This window comes from Harmonia axyridis, chromosome 3, assembly GCF_914767665.1.
Source record: "Harmonia axyridis chromosome 3, icHarAxyr1.1, whole genome shotgun sequence".
In the NCBI taxonomy this organism is placed as follows: Eukaryota; Metazoa; Arthropoda; class Insecta; order Coleoptera; family Coccinellidae; genus Harmonia; species Harmonia axyridis.
The window spans coordinates 62,076,633-62,094,664 of NC_059503.1; the positions used below are offsets into that span (position 1 = coordinate 62,076,633).

The following is an 18,032-nucleotide window of genomic DNA, read 5'->3' on the forward strand; positions in this document are numbered from 1 at the left end:
GATGGTCTCAAGAAGAAGAAGCGTAATCTATGGGTACCACACGAGTTACATTCTCCATTCAACTCATGCATAACGAGAGTTAGGTACCTTTAGAACCTAGACGAAGTCAAAATATCTGATACAATGTATAGATATGTTATGGAATATTTATGACATTAAAGTACCATTAGGTAAATTTCTTATGAAGCATTTCAACAACATTCGTTCCAAACATTAGGCATTGTAATTATTTTAGACACTGCACTAATGTAGCTAATTCTGATATTGATCTTTCCATTGACGATGGTGGAGAAATCTCTCGACTAATTTTCACACTGTTGCCTACGATCCGAAAAGAAGTGTAGCAATTCTAACCAAAATGATCATAAAATACACATTGCTTCCATTGATTTTCTCAGCTTTAACACATTTGCAATTCCACTCGTGTGGTTTTGTAAGTCTCAACCGAAAAAACAATATTTTTATTACTCATTCAAATATTTTCAGGCGAAAAAATATAAACTATCTGTGCAAAATATTGTCACATGTCCGGATAATGAAGAAATGGAAAGTCCAATTAGGAATTTGAAGTATGTGAAAGTTAACGCAACCCATGGACTTTTGAGTTATGAAATATCGTTCAAAAGGCCTTTGGATGAAAATATCTGGGTAAGGAAAATATTCCAATATTTAATTGAAAGTATACATAAGGATGAAAAATTCGTAGTAAATCTCAGTTCTCACAATGTTATCTATCTGATTTTTGGATTCCAAGAATGAACCAAATTAGAACGATGTAAATTCCAAGAGAAGTATAGGGTAATTGCTTCCGATTCTACCGAAGCTGTTGAAAGTATTGTAATAACCTTTGGAATGGAAAAATGCTTCCTTCTTCCTTAAATTTAATCCACTTTTCGACCTTTTAAACAATGAAAATTGACTTTTTGAACGCTGTTCTCTGAACAGATCATTCATTTCGTCACGATGTCTATAATTTTCAAATTTTGGGATGAGATGAGTCTTATTGATGATGAATTCCTAGCCAAATTCAAGAATGTGATGTAAACACAAAAACTGTCAAACAGAAACACCTAGAAACTTTTCAGAATAGGTATGGATCTCGAATACCGCAGTTTGGCACCAAAATTTCATGACAAAACTGAACATTCGCAAAAAAAAATTGCATTTTTGGACGGTTTTTTGCGTATAACCCGTAAAATTATCAGTTTTTCGTTAATGAATTTCCTATACAAAAACAAAAGTAAATAAAATTTCCAACAAAAATCTTCCACTAAGGTGTTTCGTCCAATAAACCGTTCTGGCTCAAACAATAATTGAAAATTGGCGTATTCTATCTGTTTCTTCGATTTTAAATGTTTATTGGGATGCTGAATCTGGGGTTCGCTAGCAAAATTTCGTTTATCGGACAGAAAAACTCAATAAAAGATAAATGTAGAAAATTTCATTTACATTGTATGTAAAGGGTGTTTTTTTAGAGCTATAGAACTTTAAATTGCAATAAAACAACGATGGATTATTCGATTGACATGAATTTTATTTATCCGCAAGATAATCTTGTAGCATTACATTTTAAATATGATTTCTGGCATATGACAGTCACGGCTGGCTCGGATGTAGTCCAATCTGGACGTTCAATTTTCGATGACTTTTACCAACATTGTGGCCATATATCGGTAAGAACACGGCGAATGTTGTCTTCCAAATGGTCAAGGGTTTGTGGCTTATCCGCATAGACCAATGACTTTACATAGCCCCACAGAAAGTAGTCTAGCGGTGTTAAATCACAAGATCTTGGAGGCCAATTCACAGGTCCAAAACGTGAAATTAGGCGGTCACCAAACGTGTCTTTCAAAAAATCGATTGTGGCACGAGCTGTGTGACATATTGCGCCGTCTTGTTGGAACCACAGCTCCTGGACATCATGGTTGTTCAATTCAGGAATGAAAAAGTTAGTAATCATAGCTCTATACCTATCACCATTGACTGTAACGTTCTGGTCATCATCGTATTTGAAGAAGTACGGACCAATAATTCTACCAGCCTATAAAGCGCACCAAACAGTCAGTTTTTCTGGATGTAACGGTATTTCGACATACACTTGAGGATTAGCTTCACTCCAAATGCGGCAGTTCTATTTGTTGACGTAGCCATTCAACCAGAAGTGCGCTTCATCGCTAAACAAAATTCGCTTATGAAAATCGGGAACAATGGCAATCTCATTTTGGGCCCATTCGACGAATCTACGCCTTACTTGATGATCGTTTGGCTTCAATTCTTGCACGAGTTGGATTTTGTAAGCACGCAAACCAAGATCCTTCCGCAAAATCTTCTATAAAGTGGATGGACACAGATCCAATTCCTGTGCTCGATGGCGGATTGACCCATTCGGGTATTCCTTAATGCTACGCTCTACAGCAGCAATAGCTTCTTCTGTACGCACCATACGGCGTCTCTGGGGATGCGAGTTATCAATAAGAGTAAACGTGGTGCGAAAACGTTCCATGGCTAATCGAATTAACTGCTCTGATGGACGATTTTGTCGACGATAAAATGGACGTAGTGCGCGATACGTATTCCGCACAGAACCATTATTTTCGAAATAAAATTGCACTATTTGCGAGAGTTGTTTAGGCGTGAGTCTATTCATGATGAATTGCCAAACCAAACTGAGAATAAATCACTTGACAGCTGTTAAATCGGTTGCCATCTTGAACAGTAATGCCAACTTAAAGTTATATACCTCGAAAAAAAAACACCCGTTATGTATACTTTGTATGAGAAGACCATTACCGAGAAATTGATATTTTCCGAGTTATAAGCAGAAAAAAATGGAATTTTTCAAGTTTTTTGCTTTTTTTCCACTGTTCCGTCGCGAAATTTTGTTGGCAAACCTCAAATTCGGATTCATTACCCAAAAAACATATAAAATCGAAGAAATCAATACTACCTCGAAACTTTCCTGTGAAAAACAAATACTGACTGGATCATTAGGACAACACAACAAAAAGAATTTCATACATTTTCAGTTTTTGTGTAGATTTGAAGAACTAGGTACAGATATTGATATGTATAACAAAACATTATCATCAGTGACATCGCTAAGGCTATTATCATTTTAGGTTCATATGAAATTAGAAAAATGGACCGAACAAGGATGGGTGCAATTGCCCCTTCTACCACCGCAAAAAGACGTTTGTCGTTCCTCTCTTAATTCACCTATGATGCGTGATATGTGGATTAATTGGTCCAGATTGACGAATGTTGCAGAACCCGAAAAATGTCCCATACCTCCAGTAAGTGAAGTCTTTAGGTACATAAGGACTATTTCAACAATGAGATATAAGGCGTTCCGACTAGTCGTCTGACTATTCTTTTCTTCTGCAAAATGATTATTCCCAACAAAATTGAAACAAAAATTTATAGGCAATATTACCTACTGTAAATTACACACTACTCCACACAGTTTCCGGTATAAGCGGAAGTTGTAGAGACCTGAAATTATTTTGGGGAGAAAGATCATTGTCTCAAACCTCAACATGCAAATTTTAAGCACAAAATTAAAATTATTTTCTCATAAACGTCCAATAGGCCATCGCGGTGAATAACCCTGTATACCAATACCTACGCACCAATATATTCGCCAAGAAATAAAGGGTGTTTTTTTTAGAGCTATAGAACTTTAAATTGCAATAAAACAACGATGGATTATTCGATTCACTTGGGCCGTTGCAGCTCGGTCGCAGGTAGTTTCTCGCCGATCTCGTAAACAGATGTGAAAATTTTTAATCTTCTTATTGTCGGTGCAAGTGTTGCACATATGTTGTAGATGTAGTTTCTCGTAGTCTGGTCCGAACTCAATTCAAGTATTCGCCTGCTTCGCCCTGAAATGCCGAGTTTTATGGGCATTCAGGATGTTTTCCATTCGACCGTTAGCAAAGCCTTTCTACCTATCCCTTAGGGGTGTGGCTTTGATAATCCTAAGTTTGTACACCGAATTCTTCAGTTCTCGGACTCAGAATATAATATATATATAATAAACTAGTTGATTGCTGTTTTCACATGAACTGCTGCATGTACTGATTTAGTTTATTTTTACAGGGAAATTATTCAATGCATGAAGGATTGATAGACATGAGTTTGATCCGCAAGGTACCATTCTGGGCTGGAAAATATCGAGTGTTTATTACAGAGTTTATTGGACAAAGTAAAGAGAAGATGTATTGTTTGGAAATGAATTTCAACTCCGAAGAAGTTATGTGAATGGCAAATCAAAATTGTTTCTAAATGTTGTAAACAAAAAAATTCATGTATTGTAATAATCTACATTGATGTAATGGATTTTATTAATTTTGAGTGAACATTATTTTCTTATTAATTATTGGGGATAGTTATAACAGGGGCTCCTTGCATTCTATTGATAATGCTTTAATGTGATGAAATATGTTGTGATGTTGATTCGTTATGAATCAAGAAATGTTTTCCATCTGGGTTTTATTATGTGCATCAACATTTCCATTTCAACTTTTCAAGAATGTAATCCTACAAATATTTTATTTTTATTGCAATAAACTGTTAGAATTATATATTTTGTAATTTTTTTTTCTGCATTAGAAAAAAGTCCGTTCACGACAAGAATTCTAATATTTTATAATCTTTTCGAATATAACGCCTTCGCTATTGATATTCAAGATTCCAAATCCTGTAACTCACAATACACCTATATGTATTGCAGGAACTTATAATAGGCAAACCATTTCGTTAAATATAAACGCTAGATGGCGGATGAACAATATACAATTTTTTGAGTTCTTTTAAATGATATCTATGAACTAGCGGATTTTTTTTGGATAGCGCGGATTTTTTGACATAGAATCCGGATTTTTAAGAAGTAAACTGAAGAGTCTTCAGTTCACCGTTTTTCAGTAAATTAGGATTGGTAAATGGTAACACTGCCGAAGACGTATAGGAAAGGTGTTGGAAACAAGTCATAACTGATATTGATTGTATTTTTTTTTCTTTGATTGATGTAAATTTAGCTGGAAATAAAGACAATACACATACATTTATTGACTCAAATTCAACAAATTACCAGAATGGCTTCTAATCAACGCTTTACAGACTATCAAAGAAAAAAAGGTGTTATGAAGGATGGAATAATGAATAGCAAAACATACGAACTGGCTATGGGAATAACGCGTTTTTGATATATTTTTTAAGAGAAATATTGAGTTATTCGCATGAGAATAGTATTGAAATAGCTAAAAGGCTATGGGAATATAACGCGTTTTTATTTTTTTTTTCAAGAGAAACATTTGAGTTATTCAGACGAGAATAGCAATGAAATAACTATGGGAATAACACGTTTTTGATTTTTTCAAGAGAAATATTGAGATATTCTGATGACAATAGTACTCAGTATACAGTTTATGCATTTTATTCGATATCTAATCAATTCCAGAAAATTCAGCTGTTGATATCTAATATTTGATAACAACTTATAAAAATATAATCATCATCATCAATACATTTGGGAAAATTACTTAAAGCCAACTTAAAAGGAAGGTGAATGTTCTCGATGAAACTTAATATACCTACTATATATTCATATCAGTTATCACAATGAAACAGATTATTAATAAATACAATCAATGTATGTAAAACAATAAGCTTTGATAATAAATAAAATATATTACAATTAATACACAAACATCTCAAATTGAAATCTGTAAATGATTGATTACCTATTTGAAAAGTGGAATCACGTTTTATGTGAAAATACTGACTAGTGGAATTGTTCACACGAAAAATATTGAGTGTTAAATACAATAGCTAATCAGTGCATAATTCTACCATAAATAAATAAACTTATGTTAAAAATTAAATAATGTTTCCTAAACATCAAAGATCACAATTTAAAATTTATAAATGATAGGTATTTATCCACATTTCATGGGGAATCTGATTTTCTTTTATTTTCAACGATTGGTTCAAATATTCACATTCTGTAATAAGACATATCCATTTCTGGACCTTCGTTTGCAGTACATTCTGTACATAACTGTTGCACCAATAGCCATCGTTATCATCAGTAAAAGAATTCCAAACCTATAAAATTATTTCTTCAAATCAACAAAAATTGGCTGAGTACATGGATTTTTCTCACCAAATATACCATAGATTGGAAATAGGTTTTTGCTTATCACAACATACATTTTCTGCACAGCAATATTGATTCAATTCGCATATACCAAATTCACAAAAATAATCACTCATAGCTGAAAATTATCATACTGAACAAAAAAAAAATTTAATTGTTTCCTTAGAAGAAATAGATAAGCATTATACAAAAAAACCTCACAATTTTTGGCATAAATAAATGAAATAATCTATGATTTCTTGATAGCACAGACAGGCCAATGAGTCATAACTCAATAACTCATAATCATAATATTATTCTGTGCTTTAGACATTTTAAAATCGCAATTTTTTTTCTCAGGTGTTATCAAATTGAAATTAGGTCGTGGTTTTTATATTTTTGATGAAATGAATTATATTATTTTTACCTCAATTAAAAATATATTGTTGGATTCTTTTGTTATCAAAAATTTATTCCTCCAAAGCTAAATTTCGAGAGAACAAAGTCTCAAAGTTATTATGAAAACAAAATTTTAAACGGTCATTTTCACGTAATCTCTAGTTGTATTTCTCCTATTGAAGAAGTTAGCGATAACATTTTGAGTTCCAAACCTACGCCGAAAATTTCGTTTGAGGCGAACCTGAGATGCGCAAAATTACCTGATTAGATTTTGTTTGAAATAGTTCTGGCAACTCGAACTCGAGTATTTTTCTTGTGGTTCTCTTTAATGAAATGAGCATATTTTTATCAACTTTTTCTGAAGATATCTTCCTTCAAAAAAAGTTATATCTCACTAGACTGATCCAAGACGCACTGTTTGAGCGGTTGATTGACAAGCTAATGTGTATAAAAATTTCTGAATAAATACAAAACCAGTTTTTGTCGTAATTCAATAACTTTGTTTATGTCATATTAGTAACCGTCGTATGGATTTTGTTACATAATATAATTAACTTCTAAAACTTATTACATAGAAAGTAGAAAATATTTGTTTCCTTGAATATTTTATTTTGTGTTATACAATATCTAGTGAAATAAATATGTATATTATAATACAGCCGGAAAATTATTATTCTGATTTTCCTCGAAAACTGTGTACTTGACTAGCTGAAAGCTAGGATACCTTTCCTTTGAAAAAATGTTTGCATTTTAGGTTCGTGTCAGAGAATTTTCATTAATTTCATGAAAATTTTATAAATTGTAAGTAAAAGGAAAAATCGCCACAAGAGAATAATCTATCCAAACATCAACACACAGGCAGAGCTGCAGTAAAGAACTGGTTGTAAATAAAGCAGCTAGAATAAATCAAATGCTACATTAACCTCCTAAAAATGAAAACTCTTCACAATGAACAAACTTCTTTTTTATTAGAAATGATTATTATGGTTAGTAGTCAATGATGATTAGACTGGAAAGAAATTCGTTTAATGTGACCACTGAATTAAAGACAAACATGTACACAATTTATAAATACCATCCAGAATTTCCATTTTCATTATTTATTTTTTTTAATCTTTTTGGAATGGTTTTCTTTATTTTTGACAGGCTGCCAATTTAAAGGGTTCTTACGGTACATGGGCCATGGAGGAATTGTTACCTGAAAGGAAAAATGTCAAAGCTGAAAAATCAATACTTCTTATGAAAAGAAATAAATATCCTTCGTAAGATACTATCTAAGTTTTATAATGATTCCTAAATTGAATGATCATGTGTATTTATCACTTTTCAGAAACTGCATTATATTTACCAATGATGCTAAGGCAAAGCCGGCTCCTAAAATATAAACAGTCATTGAAAATTGTTGAATCGCATAACCATACAACACTCCTATGACTCCAAATAGGGTTATTATTATTCGGGATAATTTTTCGGCCCATGCTTGACCAACGTAGTCCTATAAAAATGTTTAGTATATGTAATTAGAGATAATATTGGCGCCCTAAAAATCTATCAATTACCATATGCCAATTATCAACGAACTCCAACATATTTAAGGTAGAAATATGTTATTCTTGGAAAATATAATTGCAACTTTGAAATATAATGATTTTAAGAATATGGAATAATATTATTATATTTATTTACACTTTACAGCCGGTCAACGGTGTGTTTAGTTGTCAAATTGATGACGTTCCAAGTAGTAGTTCAAATAGACAATACGTGTTCTTCAGAGGAATTCACATAGAGTAATATCACAGACTAACTAGTAATCTGTGGTAATATTATTACTAGGCCTAATCATTACCACAGAACACTAAAAATATAATCATTACTCCTTAGAATATAGATATAGATTATTATTATTATTAATATTCTAAGCTCTGAACTGAAGGAATCTATGAATTTGTAGTTCGTACTTCGACACTTCGTACTGTTCGTAGAAATCTTTTCTCTAGAACGACTAACGGACAAACTTTTGAGTATAGAATCACAGATACAGTTAGAGTTTGATAGAATAATAATAATTATTATTATTATTCTATACTCAAAACATCTATATATAGACAGAGACAAGTCTCTGATATACAGATATGTAGATTATTTCTAATTTAGAATATCCAGTTTAGCATGAATTGATAATTATTGAAATATCTCTGTTTCACATGAAACTCAGCAACATTTATTTATTTCTGAATTCCTTTCTTGTTGTCAAGTTTTGAGGAGATTTTGTAACATGCATTTCAAACTTTTGAACAAGGTAATTCAGCGTTACCATTCATTTTCTGTTCAATTTGTTCCTAAACATAACTCGGTTTCTGAAAAAGATATAGAAACGCTTAAGGAATTTATTGGAAATTCGCAAAAAATGCTTGTTCTTACTGGTGCAGGAATTTCTACTGAATCAGGTTGATAGGTAAGCACTGTGAATGTAAATATACTTACATGTTGGATATAGGCATTCCAGATTATAGATCTGCTGATGTAGGCTTGTATGATCGGAGAAACTATAAACCAGTTAAACATCAGGAATTTTGTTCATCCTTTCAAATAAGACAGAGATATTGGGCAAGGAATTATATAGGATGGCCATCTTTTTCTCAACGCCAACCTAATAATACTCATTATAGTATAAAAAATTTGGAAACTGTTCACAATAAAATATCTATTGTTGTAACTCAAAATGTCGATAATCTTCATTTTAAGGCAGGCAGTAAAGAAGTTGTAGAGTTGCATGGCTCAGCGTACAGAGTAATGTGTTTAGGGTGTAAATCAAATTATGACAGAGGCTATATACAAGAAAAATTGAAAGATACAAATCCTAATTTCAAGGAAGACTCTGGAATTATCAGACCAGATGGGGATGTTGAAATATCAACTGTAAGTATTTATAGTTGAATGAAAATTGGATATTAGAGAGTATAATGAATAAACTTATTGAGATAAGTAAAATTAATTTTAGATCAAACCAAATCTATTTATTACACATATCTATTGATTTGATCTCATCAACACTTATGATATTCTTACTTCCAGGAGAGACTTAGTGAATTTTTACCACCAACTTGTGATAATTGTGGGGGAATTTTGAAACCGGACATTGTATTTTTTGGAGATAATGTACCTCGTCCCAGAGTGAATTTAGTCAATGAAAACTTATTAGAAGGAGATTCCCTTTTGATTTTAGGTTCCTCATTAACAGTTTTCTCAGCTTATCGTATAGTTTTGAAGGTAAGGAAAAAATTCAGTAAATACAATTTTCTATACGAAATCAAGTGTTCTAGGCTTTGGAGACAAACAAAAATGTAGCAATAGTGAATATTGGTCCCACAAGAGCCGATGAGTTGGTCAAATTGAAAATACGAGTGAGGTGTGGCGAAATTTTACCCTTGATTTGTTGAAAACTTAAATTCAATCAAATAAATCATGAGAAATATTTATAGCAGTCTATTGACCATTTATTTTCTGAAATCAAAATATCACAAATTTTACACTATGGTTTATTTTCTTGAAGAATTTCGAAATCATTGAAAAAAGCTTTATAAAACAAAAACATAATTTCCCTTGGCACTTGAATCTGCATATTTTATATTTTTCAATATTTCTGGTCTAGCATTAACCACTCATAAAGAGGAATTTTTATTCTCTCAACTATTTAGACTTTTGAAAATAATAATCAACTTGTTTCTGTAAAAATTTATTTGAGAAAAGATTACATATATTTATATAATGAGTAATAAATATAATCGAAATTTACTTAACTTCAAATACTGAAAATCCTCTTTGTACAAAAAAATTAATATATTTAAATTCGAAAAATTCTTTGATTGGTCTCCCATTAACTAATATGACACATGAGGTATCCCCTCATAGCTGGATTTTTTAGTTTTTTCTTGAGAAACATAAATTACACGCATTCTTGAATTGTGTTTACAATTTGGTTCTGATAAAAAAAATGTAAATTTTCAATGTTGTGCAATATCTTAGCATTGCAAATGGAAAACAAATTTGATTTCTTGAATAGAAATTTCTAGTTTGGAATAGTGAATTATTTCTTCGAACATTCAAATAGAAATTGAGGTACTTTTAATTTTACCAAAATAGAAAATCCCAGAAAGAAAAATTTCCAAATATTTAATGAAAAAATACAAGGTAAATAAATATTTTACAATTTATGTATCGAGTCATCAAATAATATTAATAATGTCATAGTAGTTCGAATTTTCTAATACATATTACTTTCACAACTCTTTAGAGGGACTCCACGTGAAATTTTCAACGTAGAACAAGAATATGCTCGAAAATTTGGTATAATCTCCATACAACCATCCCTGATCTTAAGGAAATTTAGCATTTGGATTCAATCCACTGCTACACATTCAATAAAAAAAATTGTATTGATAAATGTAGAACACTATGCTACAGACAGAAGAATTTACATTATAAAAAGTAGTCAGCCTGTGGTGTTTTTGAAGGCAAACCTCTAGCTTCCTGAGGTGCAGCCTCAAATATTGTAAAGTCTCTTTGTAGATTTTCATTCAGTTCTAAGATGGCGGCGACATTTCCACATCTGAAAGGAATGTTTATTGTCAACAACCTTATTCTATTATGTTTAGCTGAAGTCTTGGAGTAATAATAATAGACGCATGTAATAAATCTCATGTTTAGTAAGTGTATGTCCTTAACGTGTGCCTATGCATTTGACAGACGAAGAATTTAAATAAGTTTCAGCGACCCAACCCGTGGCACAATTCACAGGTCTCTCCGCAAAGAACACAGTTCTTACGTCTCACAAGATTGAAAGTTTTATAATAACTCAAAAAATAATGAAGTAAATAACAGTAAATTTTCATGTTTTTCTATCCCGACTTTACATAGCCCCATAGAAAGTATTCTAGCGGTGTTAAATCACAAGATCTTGGAGGCCAATTAACAGGTCCAAAATGTGAAATTAGGTGGTCACCAAACGTGTCTTTCAATAAATCGATTGTGGCACGAGCTGTGTGACATGTTGCGCCGTCTTGTTGGAACCACAGCTCCTGGACATCATGGTTGTTCAATTCAGGAATGAAGAAGTTAGTAATCATGGCTCTATACCGATCACCATTGACTGTAACGTTCTGGCCATCATCGTTTTTGAAGAAGTATGGACCAATGATTCCACCAGCCCATAAAGCGCACCAAACAGTCAGTTTTTCCGGATGTTACGGTGTTTAGACATACACTTGAGGATAAGCTTCACTCCAAATGCGGCAGTTTTGTTTGTTGACGTAGCCATTCAACCAGAAGTGCGCTTCATCGCTAAACAAAATTCGCTTATGAAAATCGGGAACAACGGCAATCTCATTTTGGGACCATTCGACGAATCTACGCCTTACTTGATGATCGTTTGGCTTCAATTCTTGCACGAGTTGGATTTTGTAAGCACGCAAACCAAGATCCTTCCGCAAAATCTTCCATAAAGTGAATGGACACAGATCCAATTCCTGTGCTCGATGGCGGATAGACTCATTCGGGTCTTCCTCAATGCTACGCTCTACAGCAGCAATAGCTTCTTCTGTACGCACCATACGGCGTCTCTGAGGATGCGAGTTATCAATAAGAGTAAACGTGGTGCGAAAACGTTCCATGGTTAATCGAATTGACTGCTCTGATGGACCATTTTGTCGACGATAAAATGGACGTAGTGCGCGATATGTATTCCGCACAGAACCATTATTTTCGAAATAAAATTGCACTATTTGCAAGCGTTGTTCAGGCGTGAGTCTATTCATGATGAATTGCCAAACCGAACTGAGAATAAATCATTTGACAGCTGTTAAATCGGTCGCCATCTTGAACAGTAATGCCAACTTAAAGTTATATACCTCGAAAAAAAACACCCTTTACAATAGTCTCCAAGGGTTTTCTGCAACATTTTGATCAATCCACCCACGAAATTTTGTTAGCATCATAAAATTTCGTCACGCATACTGTGTAATCAATTGAATTATTAATTAATTCTTTGGTTTTGATGATGTTCAATTATAACCATAACACAGAATGAATAAGTGAAAATTTGATAAATCACAGATCATTCATAACGAAATAACCAATACTCTACAAAATTTAATATCTTGCAGATGAACGGATTAAATAATAAAAAAAAAAAACTAATATGCTGAACTCAGGATAGAAAGGCCTTTCAGATGAGGTGTCATTAACCCCATATTTACTATTCAAAATTTAGGTGTTGGTGTTCTAACACTAAGTGTTGAAGAGATATGGTTGTGAATTTGATCTTAAAAGTTATCACCCTAGAATCAAAAATCGACATGTTCGAGTATTTTATCGAAATAAATTTATTCTGTCTGTTATCTCCTCTGTACCATTTTCAAAAGTCCAACCTGTATATCGGTAAAGTAAGCATTATAATACATACCTATAGCAATAATTAGGTGCCGACCAAACAGTTAATACAGTCTCATTGAAATGCCATTTGTATCCTTCCATTACAAGTTGATGGGCTCTACATATCATGTCTATTTCATTGGCAGCATTGAATTGGGCAACAACATCAGAACCGAAAAGATACCCCGCGCCTCTAGGAGAAACACCCCATCCTTGAGTGTCTGGAAAAAAATGGAGCAACAACTCAAAACATTGCAAATATTATACACATTCATTATTCAGTTTCTCAAAAATATCTGACAACTTATTCCAAAAATTATCAGATGCTCATTTTCTTGAAAGAAAAAAGTGGTTGTCTAATTTTTAGTCTTTCCTAAATAGTCTACCTTTAAAAGTTCAGGGTAAGGAGCATTTTGATAAGTAGGAAAGTAATACAATATCTTGATATTCATAATCCATCCATAACGATAGACTTCGATTCATTCTGTCTGTCTGTGAACACAAATACTCTTGAATGCCTTCACTATTTTCTATGACTGCTTTGAAATATCGCCTTTATATTATCAATAACTTGCATTCAAAATAAAAGATTCAGCATGTAATGCGCAAAAACCATATAGTGTTATACTTAAAAATTAAAGCTGTGTAGAAAAATTTAGCAAGGTTCTGACAATGCATAATTATTCTGCAGTGTAATAGAACAATTAAATCGGGCCTTTGCAAAGTCGTTATTATAGAAACCCAACAAATGCATGCCAATGTGTAATGCGTAATTTTTTGAGGATCTTATTGTTGATTTTATTAGAATAAAAAAAATTTTCTATAAAATTTTGATATCTTAGAATTTTCATATCAGATGAATAAATGAAATGTATCATCCAACAGTTCAGCTTCTTCACTGGAAAAAGGTGATCCGATTATCCCTCCGAACCACAGAATATCTTCCGGAATCTAGAATTTTTTCGGATATTTGCAGAGGATCGAAGAAATGATCAATGATTGAAGAATTGACTAAAAAATCTTCTTATGAAATTTCATGAAAAATTTACATGACTTCAAATTTGGATATGTGCCTAATAGGTTATGACTTCTGTTGGTGAACTTAACATTTCTTCAATGAAACAAAACATTCTTGATCTATTATTTTAATTTTATCTTCGATTGGCTTGGTTAATCTGTATCTTGGATAATAGCGATTCAATCAATCTGGGTTCATCTACATATTTGTTTAAATTGAAATGATGTGTAAATGGGTATTCTTTTAATTCAGTAACCAAAACCAACATAAAATGAAAACTATCATTATTGGGTATTTGCCCCAATTTCTTACCTTCAGGATCACTCCACAATAAATCACACATAGGCCCATCGTGAGGAACCTCTTGCTTCCTATCAATTACCCTAATTTGGTCAAGAGTCTGTATGGAAGGAGACAAACCACCATGTACACAGAATATTTTTCCATCAATAATGGCTGATAGAGATAAATAATCAAAAATTTCAGTACAATATCTCCAAACCATAATGGAACCATACTTCCGAAGACATTCATCATAAAAGCCGTACACCTGGGTAATTTGTCTAGATTCATGGTTACCTCTTATCAGTGTTATTCTATCTGGATATCTAACCTTGAAGAAAAATTAAAAATTAATCTTGATAGATAAACATAGAACTCGAACGCTTACTTTTAAAGCTAACAGCAACAAAAAAGTTTCTACACTGTAAAAACCACGGTCTACAAAATCACCCATAAACAAATAGTTTGTTTCTGGAACATCACCACCAACTTTGAACAGTTCTTTCAGATCATAAAATTGACCATGAATATCTCCACAAACCTAAAAATTGATTTTCAGTTCAATTTTAGCAAATACTTTCCAATGGAGATATTCTTACTGTGACTGGTGAATCTACTCTTTGGACGTTACTCTCTTCAACTAAAATTTCCCTTGCTTTGGCGCACAGGGCTTTAACTTCTGACTCTTTTATAATCTCACATCTCTTCAGCTGCTCAATTTGTCGGTCTAGATCGCTAGCTTCACACATCTGTTGAGAAAAATTAATAATAAAAAAAAGAATAATTGAGTTGACCTATTTCTCAAACACAAAGTAGAGTTGTCAATTTTCAGGAAGAAATCAGTAATGTACATTGTTGTATTCCGTATATATGTATTTTTTGAAAAAATGACTTCACTAATAGAAATCACACCCTTATCTCCAGGGGCAATTTAGTTTTTTTGTGGATATTATTACTATTAATTGCATAAAGTGAACAAGAACCTCAGGTATGATAGCAAGGAATACATATTTCGATTGAGAAGGTAATAAATTGATGCTTTACATTAAAATTAAATGTTCAGGTTAGGTTATGATGGAACTAAGCTCTAATTACGAATATTCCCATTAAATATCAGAAATTCACTGGAATGAAATCTTCAAATGATAAATTTCTTCATTGAAAACATTAAAAATATTTACCTTTTCAAGGTAATTTTTAGAGCAACGCGTTTTTCAGTCTAAAGCCCTACGAACGAAAACAAACGGACCACAGATAGTTCGCAGACTGACAGAATGAGACAGAAGATGACATAGTTTTGGCAAAAAATGAGACATTTAAATTCGAATATCGATCACACATGATCTGAATAAATACCAACTGGTTTCTGTTGAAGTATTGCTGTTGATTCGAGTTCTATTGAGAAAAAAGGTGTTTTAACGAATCATAAGTAATTTGAAACCAATAAAATGCTAAATAATATATTTTATATATAAAAAAAGGAAGTCTTTATGTGAATGAAGTTTGATTTTTGATATTTTTCGCCCCTATTTAAATCAGAGGAGCTTATGTAAACCCTTTCAAGTGTAATGGATCTTTCTTATTTTCCGGGTTTTCCATTTTTCGAATTGAAAATACAAACGCATGCGTGTATCGTGTCTTATCTCAATCTGACTTCTTTTGATTCAATGTTCAATCGCAGTTTTATCCCAAAAATAGGTTGACGGTTTACTGTTTTACTTGTGAGAGTGTTTTTCGTTTTTGAAGTGTTTTTGTTTATATCGTGAGGTGGTAATTATCAAAAAAAATGGGAAATGTACACACTGTCGGACCCAATGAGGCACTTATAGTATCAGGTCAGTTTTTTCTAGTTTTCCTCTAGAAGAATAATTGATAACATTTTTCAAAGAAAGAAGGAAATGAAATAAATAGTCGCGATTTCAAATAACTTTTACGCATTAGCGAAAAATCATGGTATATTTAGGGAAAATGGGGACAAACAAGATACGGATCTTAACCTCAAATTTTCCGACGTTTTCCTTAAAACGCTCCGATTTTTGGCCAATTAATATTTTCAGATATTCTGAATGGATTATTGGGTATACTAATTAGAGAAATGTTCCTATCGTTATTTTTTTTTTGATAACAGCAGTTATTCATTCACCTTCTCTAACAATACTGTTTGTTTATATTTCAAGTTCGACAACTATTGGCTGTTATTTGTATTGCATAACACTTAGTCGTGAAAATATTTCAAGGTCTCAGTAGGCAATACATACAGGAGGTACATTCACAACTCCCTAGGTTGATTATTTATAATCACAATTTTTGTATTGAATCGTTGACCATAACAATGAATTCATTAAAATTTGTTATTTTTCAAATATTAACAGGTAAAAGGCTTGCTATATATCGAATAACAATTTTTCCCGTGTTTTTTTTTGTTTATACAATTGTATAGGAAAATTTTACATTTTCGTCTTTTATTTCCTCTTCTATCGCAAAATATCTCAACACGTTTAAAAAGTTATACGACAATATCACAAAATGAATTCCATGTGAAGGGGTTCGGATATATGCTCCGAAATAGGAAAAAAATATTCAAAAATGTATAACTCCGAAACTATAGGGTTTAGGACACAACTTATCATTAGATATTATCTCTATATGCGAGTATGGGGGACAATCAAAACATCACAGTATCCAATCAAATGGAACGTATTTGATTTACAGTGAAGAGAAACAATCTTATCAAATAAACCTAACAATAAATGCTTACAGTTTTGTATGACAGTCCTAATCTAGAAATATTCGAATGGAAAACACCTCAGAAACTCAAACATTAAGATAACGATCTGTATTAATCCAAAAAGGCCTAAGAAATGTTAAGCCGCGAAGCAAACGGAAATAATAATCAGACTAATCAGAGTGAATATAGGTTATTTCAATCAGGTTAGGTTTTCTCTTTGTTTTTCATTTTGTTTATTAGTTATTCAAATTACCCCATCATATGTGTTAATGATAGATTTGCTATCTTTTTCAATGGATATCATTTTGTGCAGTCATTTTCTTCTAAAATTCTGTTCTTGACCTAATATTTGAATTGCATTTGAACTGAAATCAAAGGAATGTGAATATTTGGAAGTTTCGTTTACAATCGGTGTGAACTTAGCAGACCGTTTCTTGCCATAGACATAATAGAATAATATTATTATAGGTCTATTTTTCCAGCAGACTGTTTGATGTAAACACCCGAAGTCGGTGGCCAGTGGCGTGCGATAAAATAATGATTTTTCAAGGAAATATTCACTAGATCGGATTCAAATTTCGGATGTGGGAGTGGGTTCCGTATAATATTGAAAGTATACGTTGAAGGAAATAATTACTTCCTATAGACCACGGGATAGTTTAGCCTCGAGTAGATTAACATTAGAACTCATTTTTGATATCTATGGTTAAAACAAAAAGCGGTCTCTAACAATAAGCTGTTACCATTTTTAGTTTATTTTCTTGAGTCGTATAGTTTTATGTCAACCTTAATAAGATATTTTGTGATTTGCTGTTCTTGACCACTTTTTCACTATTGGATTGTGTCTGAATAGATCCGGTATTTTCACGTCTTTGAGTAAACATGTTGGAGTTCAATTTACAGGCTTAGGACTATCGAAAACAGTTCTGACTAAGAAGAATGGAAACCTGGCGTGTCTACTTAAATCTGTGAAACCTTCAGACAAAACGGGAGATTTTTCAGATTCTATGCTCGTGACAATCTTCTATTGTCTGTTCCAT

The 18,032-nt window shown here is 32.4% G+C and overlaps 5 protein-coding genes across 8 annotated transcripts in view; 3 read left to right on the plus strand and 2 right to left on the minus strand.

Annotated features, from left to right (window-relative positions):
• Positions 1 to 79: 79 nt before the first annotated feature.
• LOC123675672 lies at positions 80 to 4,312 on the plus strand. Its single transcript, XM_045611122.1, has 4 exons — positions 80 to 433; positions 487 to 648; positions 3,120 to 3,293; positions 4,099 to 4,312. The coding sequence occupies exons 1-4, from the start codon at positions 359 to 361 to the stop codon at positions 4,258 to 4,260; spliced, it is 573 nt and encodes a 190-aa protein (XP_045467078.1). The 5' UTR covers positions 80 to 358; the 3' UTR covers positions 4,261 to 4,312.
• A 3,233-nt stretch (positions 4,313 to 7,545) lies between these two features.
• Positions 7,546 to 8,325, minus strand: LOC123674772 (signal peptidase complex subunit 1). Its single transcript, XM_045609847.1, has 3 exons — positions 8,095 to 8,325; positions 7,884 to 8,030; positions 7,546 to 7,733 (listed from the first exon to the last, which is right to left on the minus strand). The coding sequence occupies exons 1-3, from the start codon at positions 8,122 to 8,124 to the stop codon at positions 7,632 to 7,634; spliced, it is 279 nt and encodes a 92-aa protein (XP_045465803.1). The 5' UTR covers positions 8,125 to 8,325; the 3' UTR covers positions 7,546 to 7,631.
• Positions 8,326 to 8,471: 146 nt separating this feature from the next.
• On the plus strand, positions 8,472 to 10,014 carry LOC123674769 (NAD-dependent protein deacylase Sirt4). Of its 3 annotated transcripts, none has more exons than XM_045609842.1 (4): positions 8,472 to 8,982; positions 9,033 to 9,454; positions 9,611 to 9,805; positions 9,859 to 10,014. In XM_045609842.1, exons 1-4 carry the CDS (start codon positions 8,811 to 8,813, stop codon positions 9,973 to 9,975), a joined length of 906 nt encoding a protein of 301 aa, XP_045465798.1. In that variant the 5' UTR covers positions 8,472 to 8,810; the 3' UTR covers positions 9,976 to 10,014. The 3 variants fall into 3 exon arrangements, with proteins under 3 accessions (XP_045465798.1, XP_045465799.1, XP_045465800.1); XM_045609843.1 differs by having other exon boundaries at positions 8,473 to 8,834; positions 9,281 to 9,454; XM_045609844.1 differs by having other exon boundaries at positions 8,853 to 8,990; positions 9,281 to 9,454.
• A 677-nt stretch (positions 10,015 to 10,691) lies between these two features.
• Positions 10,692 to 17,144, minus strand: LOC123674768 (serine/threonine-protein phosphatase 4 catalytic subunit). 2 transcript variants are annotated; one of them, XM_045609841.1, is made up of 6 exons: positions 17,023 to 17,144; positions 14,864 to 15,013; positions 14,653 to 14,805; positions 14,295 to 14,595; positions 12,996 to 13,185; positions 10,692 to 11,144 (listed from the first exon to the last, which is right to left on the minus strand). In XM_045609841.1, exons 2-6 carry the CDS (start codon positions 15,011 to 15,013, stop codon positions 11,015 to 11,017), a joined length of 924 nt encoding a protein of 307 aa, XP_045465797.1. In that variant the 5' UTR covers positions 17,023 to 17,144; the 3' UTR covers positions 10,692 to 11,014. The 2 variants fall into 2 exon arrangements, with proteins under 2 accessions (XP_045465797.1, XP_045465795.1); XM_045609839.1 differs by lacking the exon at positions 17,023 to 17,144 and adding an exon at positions 15,446 to 15,596.
• The window catches only part of LOC123674766 (flotillin-2), a 374,288-nt gene continuing 372,154 nt past the window's right edge, over positions 15,899 to 18,032 (plus strand). The window contains exon 1 of the mRNA XM_045609835.1: positions 15,899 to 16,099. Coding sequence (XP_045465791.1) covers positions 16,051 to 16,099 — 49 coding nt within the window. The 5' untranslated portion in view covers positions 15,899 to 16,050. The remainder of the gene's footprint in view (positions 16,100 to 18,032) is intronic.

Bases quoted from the DNA above. Each gene is read 5' to 3' on its own strand.
- LOC123674769 (XM_045609842.1), top strand. From the start codon at position 8,811: ATGCATTTCAAACTTTTGAACAAGGTAATTCAGCGTTACCATTCATTT. The intron at 9,455-9,610 runs GTAAGTATTTAT...TCTTACTTCCAG, and splicing joins GGGATGTTGAAATATCAACT to GAGAGACTTAGTGAATTTTT. The intron at 9,806-9,858 runs GTAAGGAAAAAA...CAAGTGTTCTAG, and splicing joins CTTATCGTATAGTTTTGAAG to GCTTTGGAGACAAACAAAAA.
- LOC123675672 (XM_045611122.1), top strand. From the start codon at position 359: ATGATCATAAAATACACATTGCTTCCATTGATTTTCTCAGCTTTAACA. The intron at 649-3,119 runs GTAAGGAAAATA...TTATCATTTTAG, and splicing joins CTTTGGATGAAAATATCTGG to GTTCATATGAAATTAGAAAA. The intron at 3,294-4,098 runs GTAAGTGAAGTC...TTATTTTTACAG, and splicing joins AAAAATGTCCCATACCTCCA to GGAAATTATTCAATGCATGA.
- LOC123674772 (XM_045609847.1), bottom strand. From the start codon at position 8,124: ATGTTGGAGTTCGTTGATAATTGGCATATG. The intron at 8,031-8,094 runs GTAATTGATAGA...ACATTTTTATAG, and splicing joins TCGTTGATAATTGGCATATG to GACTACGTTGGTCAAGCATG. The intron at 7,734-7,883 runs GTAAATATAATG...TTTTCCTTTCAG, and splicing joins GCTTTGCCTTAGCATCATTG to GTAACAATTCCTCCATGGCC.
- LOC123674768 (XM_045609841.1), bottom strand. From the start codon at position 15,013: ATGTGTGAAGCTAGCGATCTAGACCGACAAATTGAGCAGCTGAAGAGA. The intron at 14,596-14,652 runs GTAAGCGTTCGA...TTTTTCTTCAAG, and splicing joins TGTTGCTGTTAGCTTTAAAA to GTTAGATATCCAGATAGAAT. The intron at 13,186-14,294 runs GTAAGAAATTGG...ATTTTTTTCCAG, and splicing joins ATTGTGGAGTGATCCTGAAG to ACACTCAAGGATGGGGTGTT.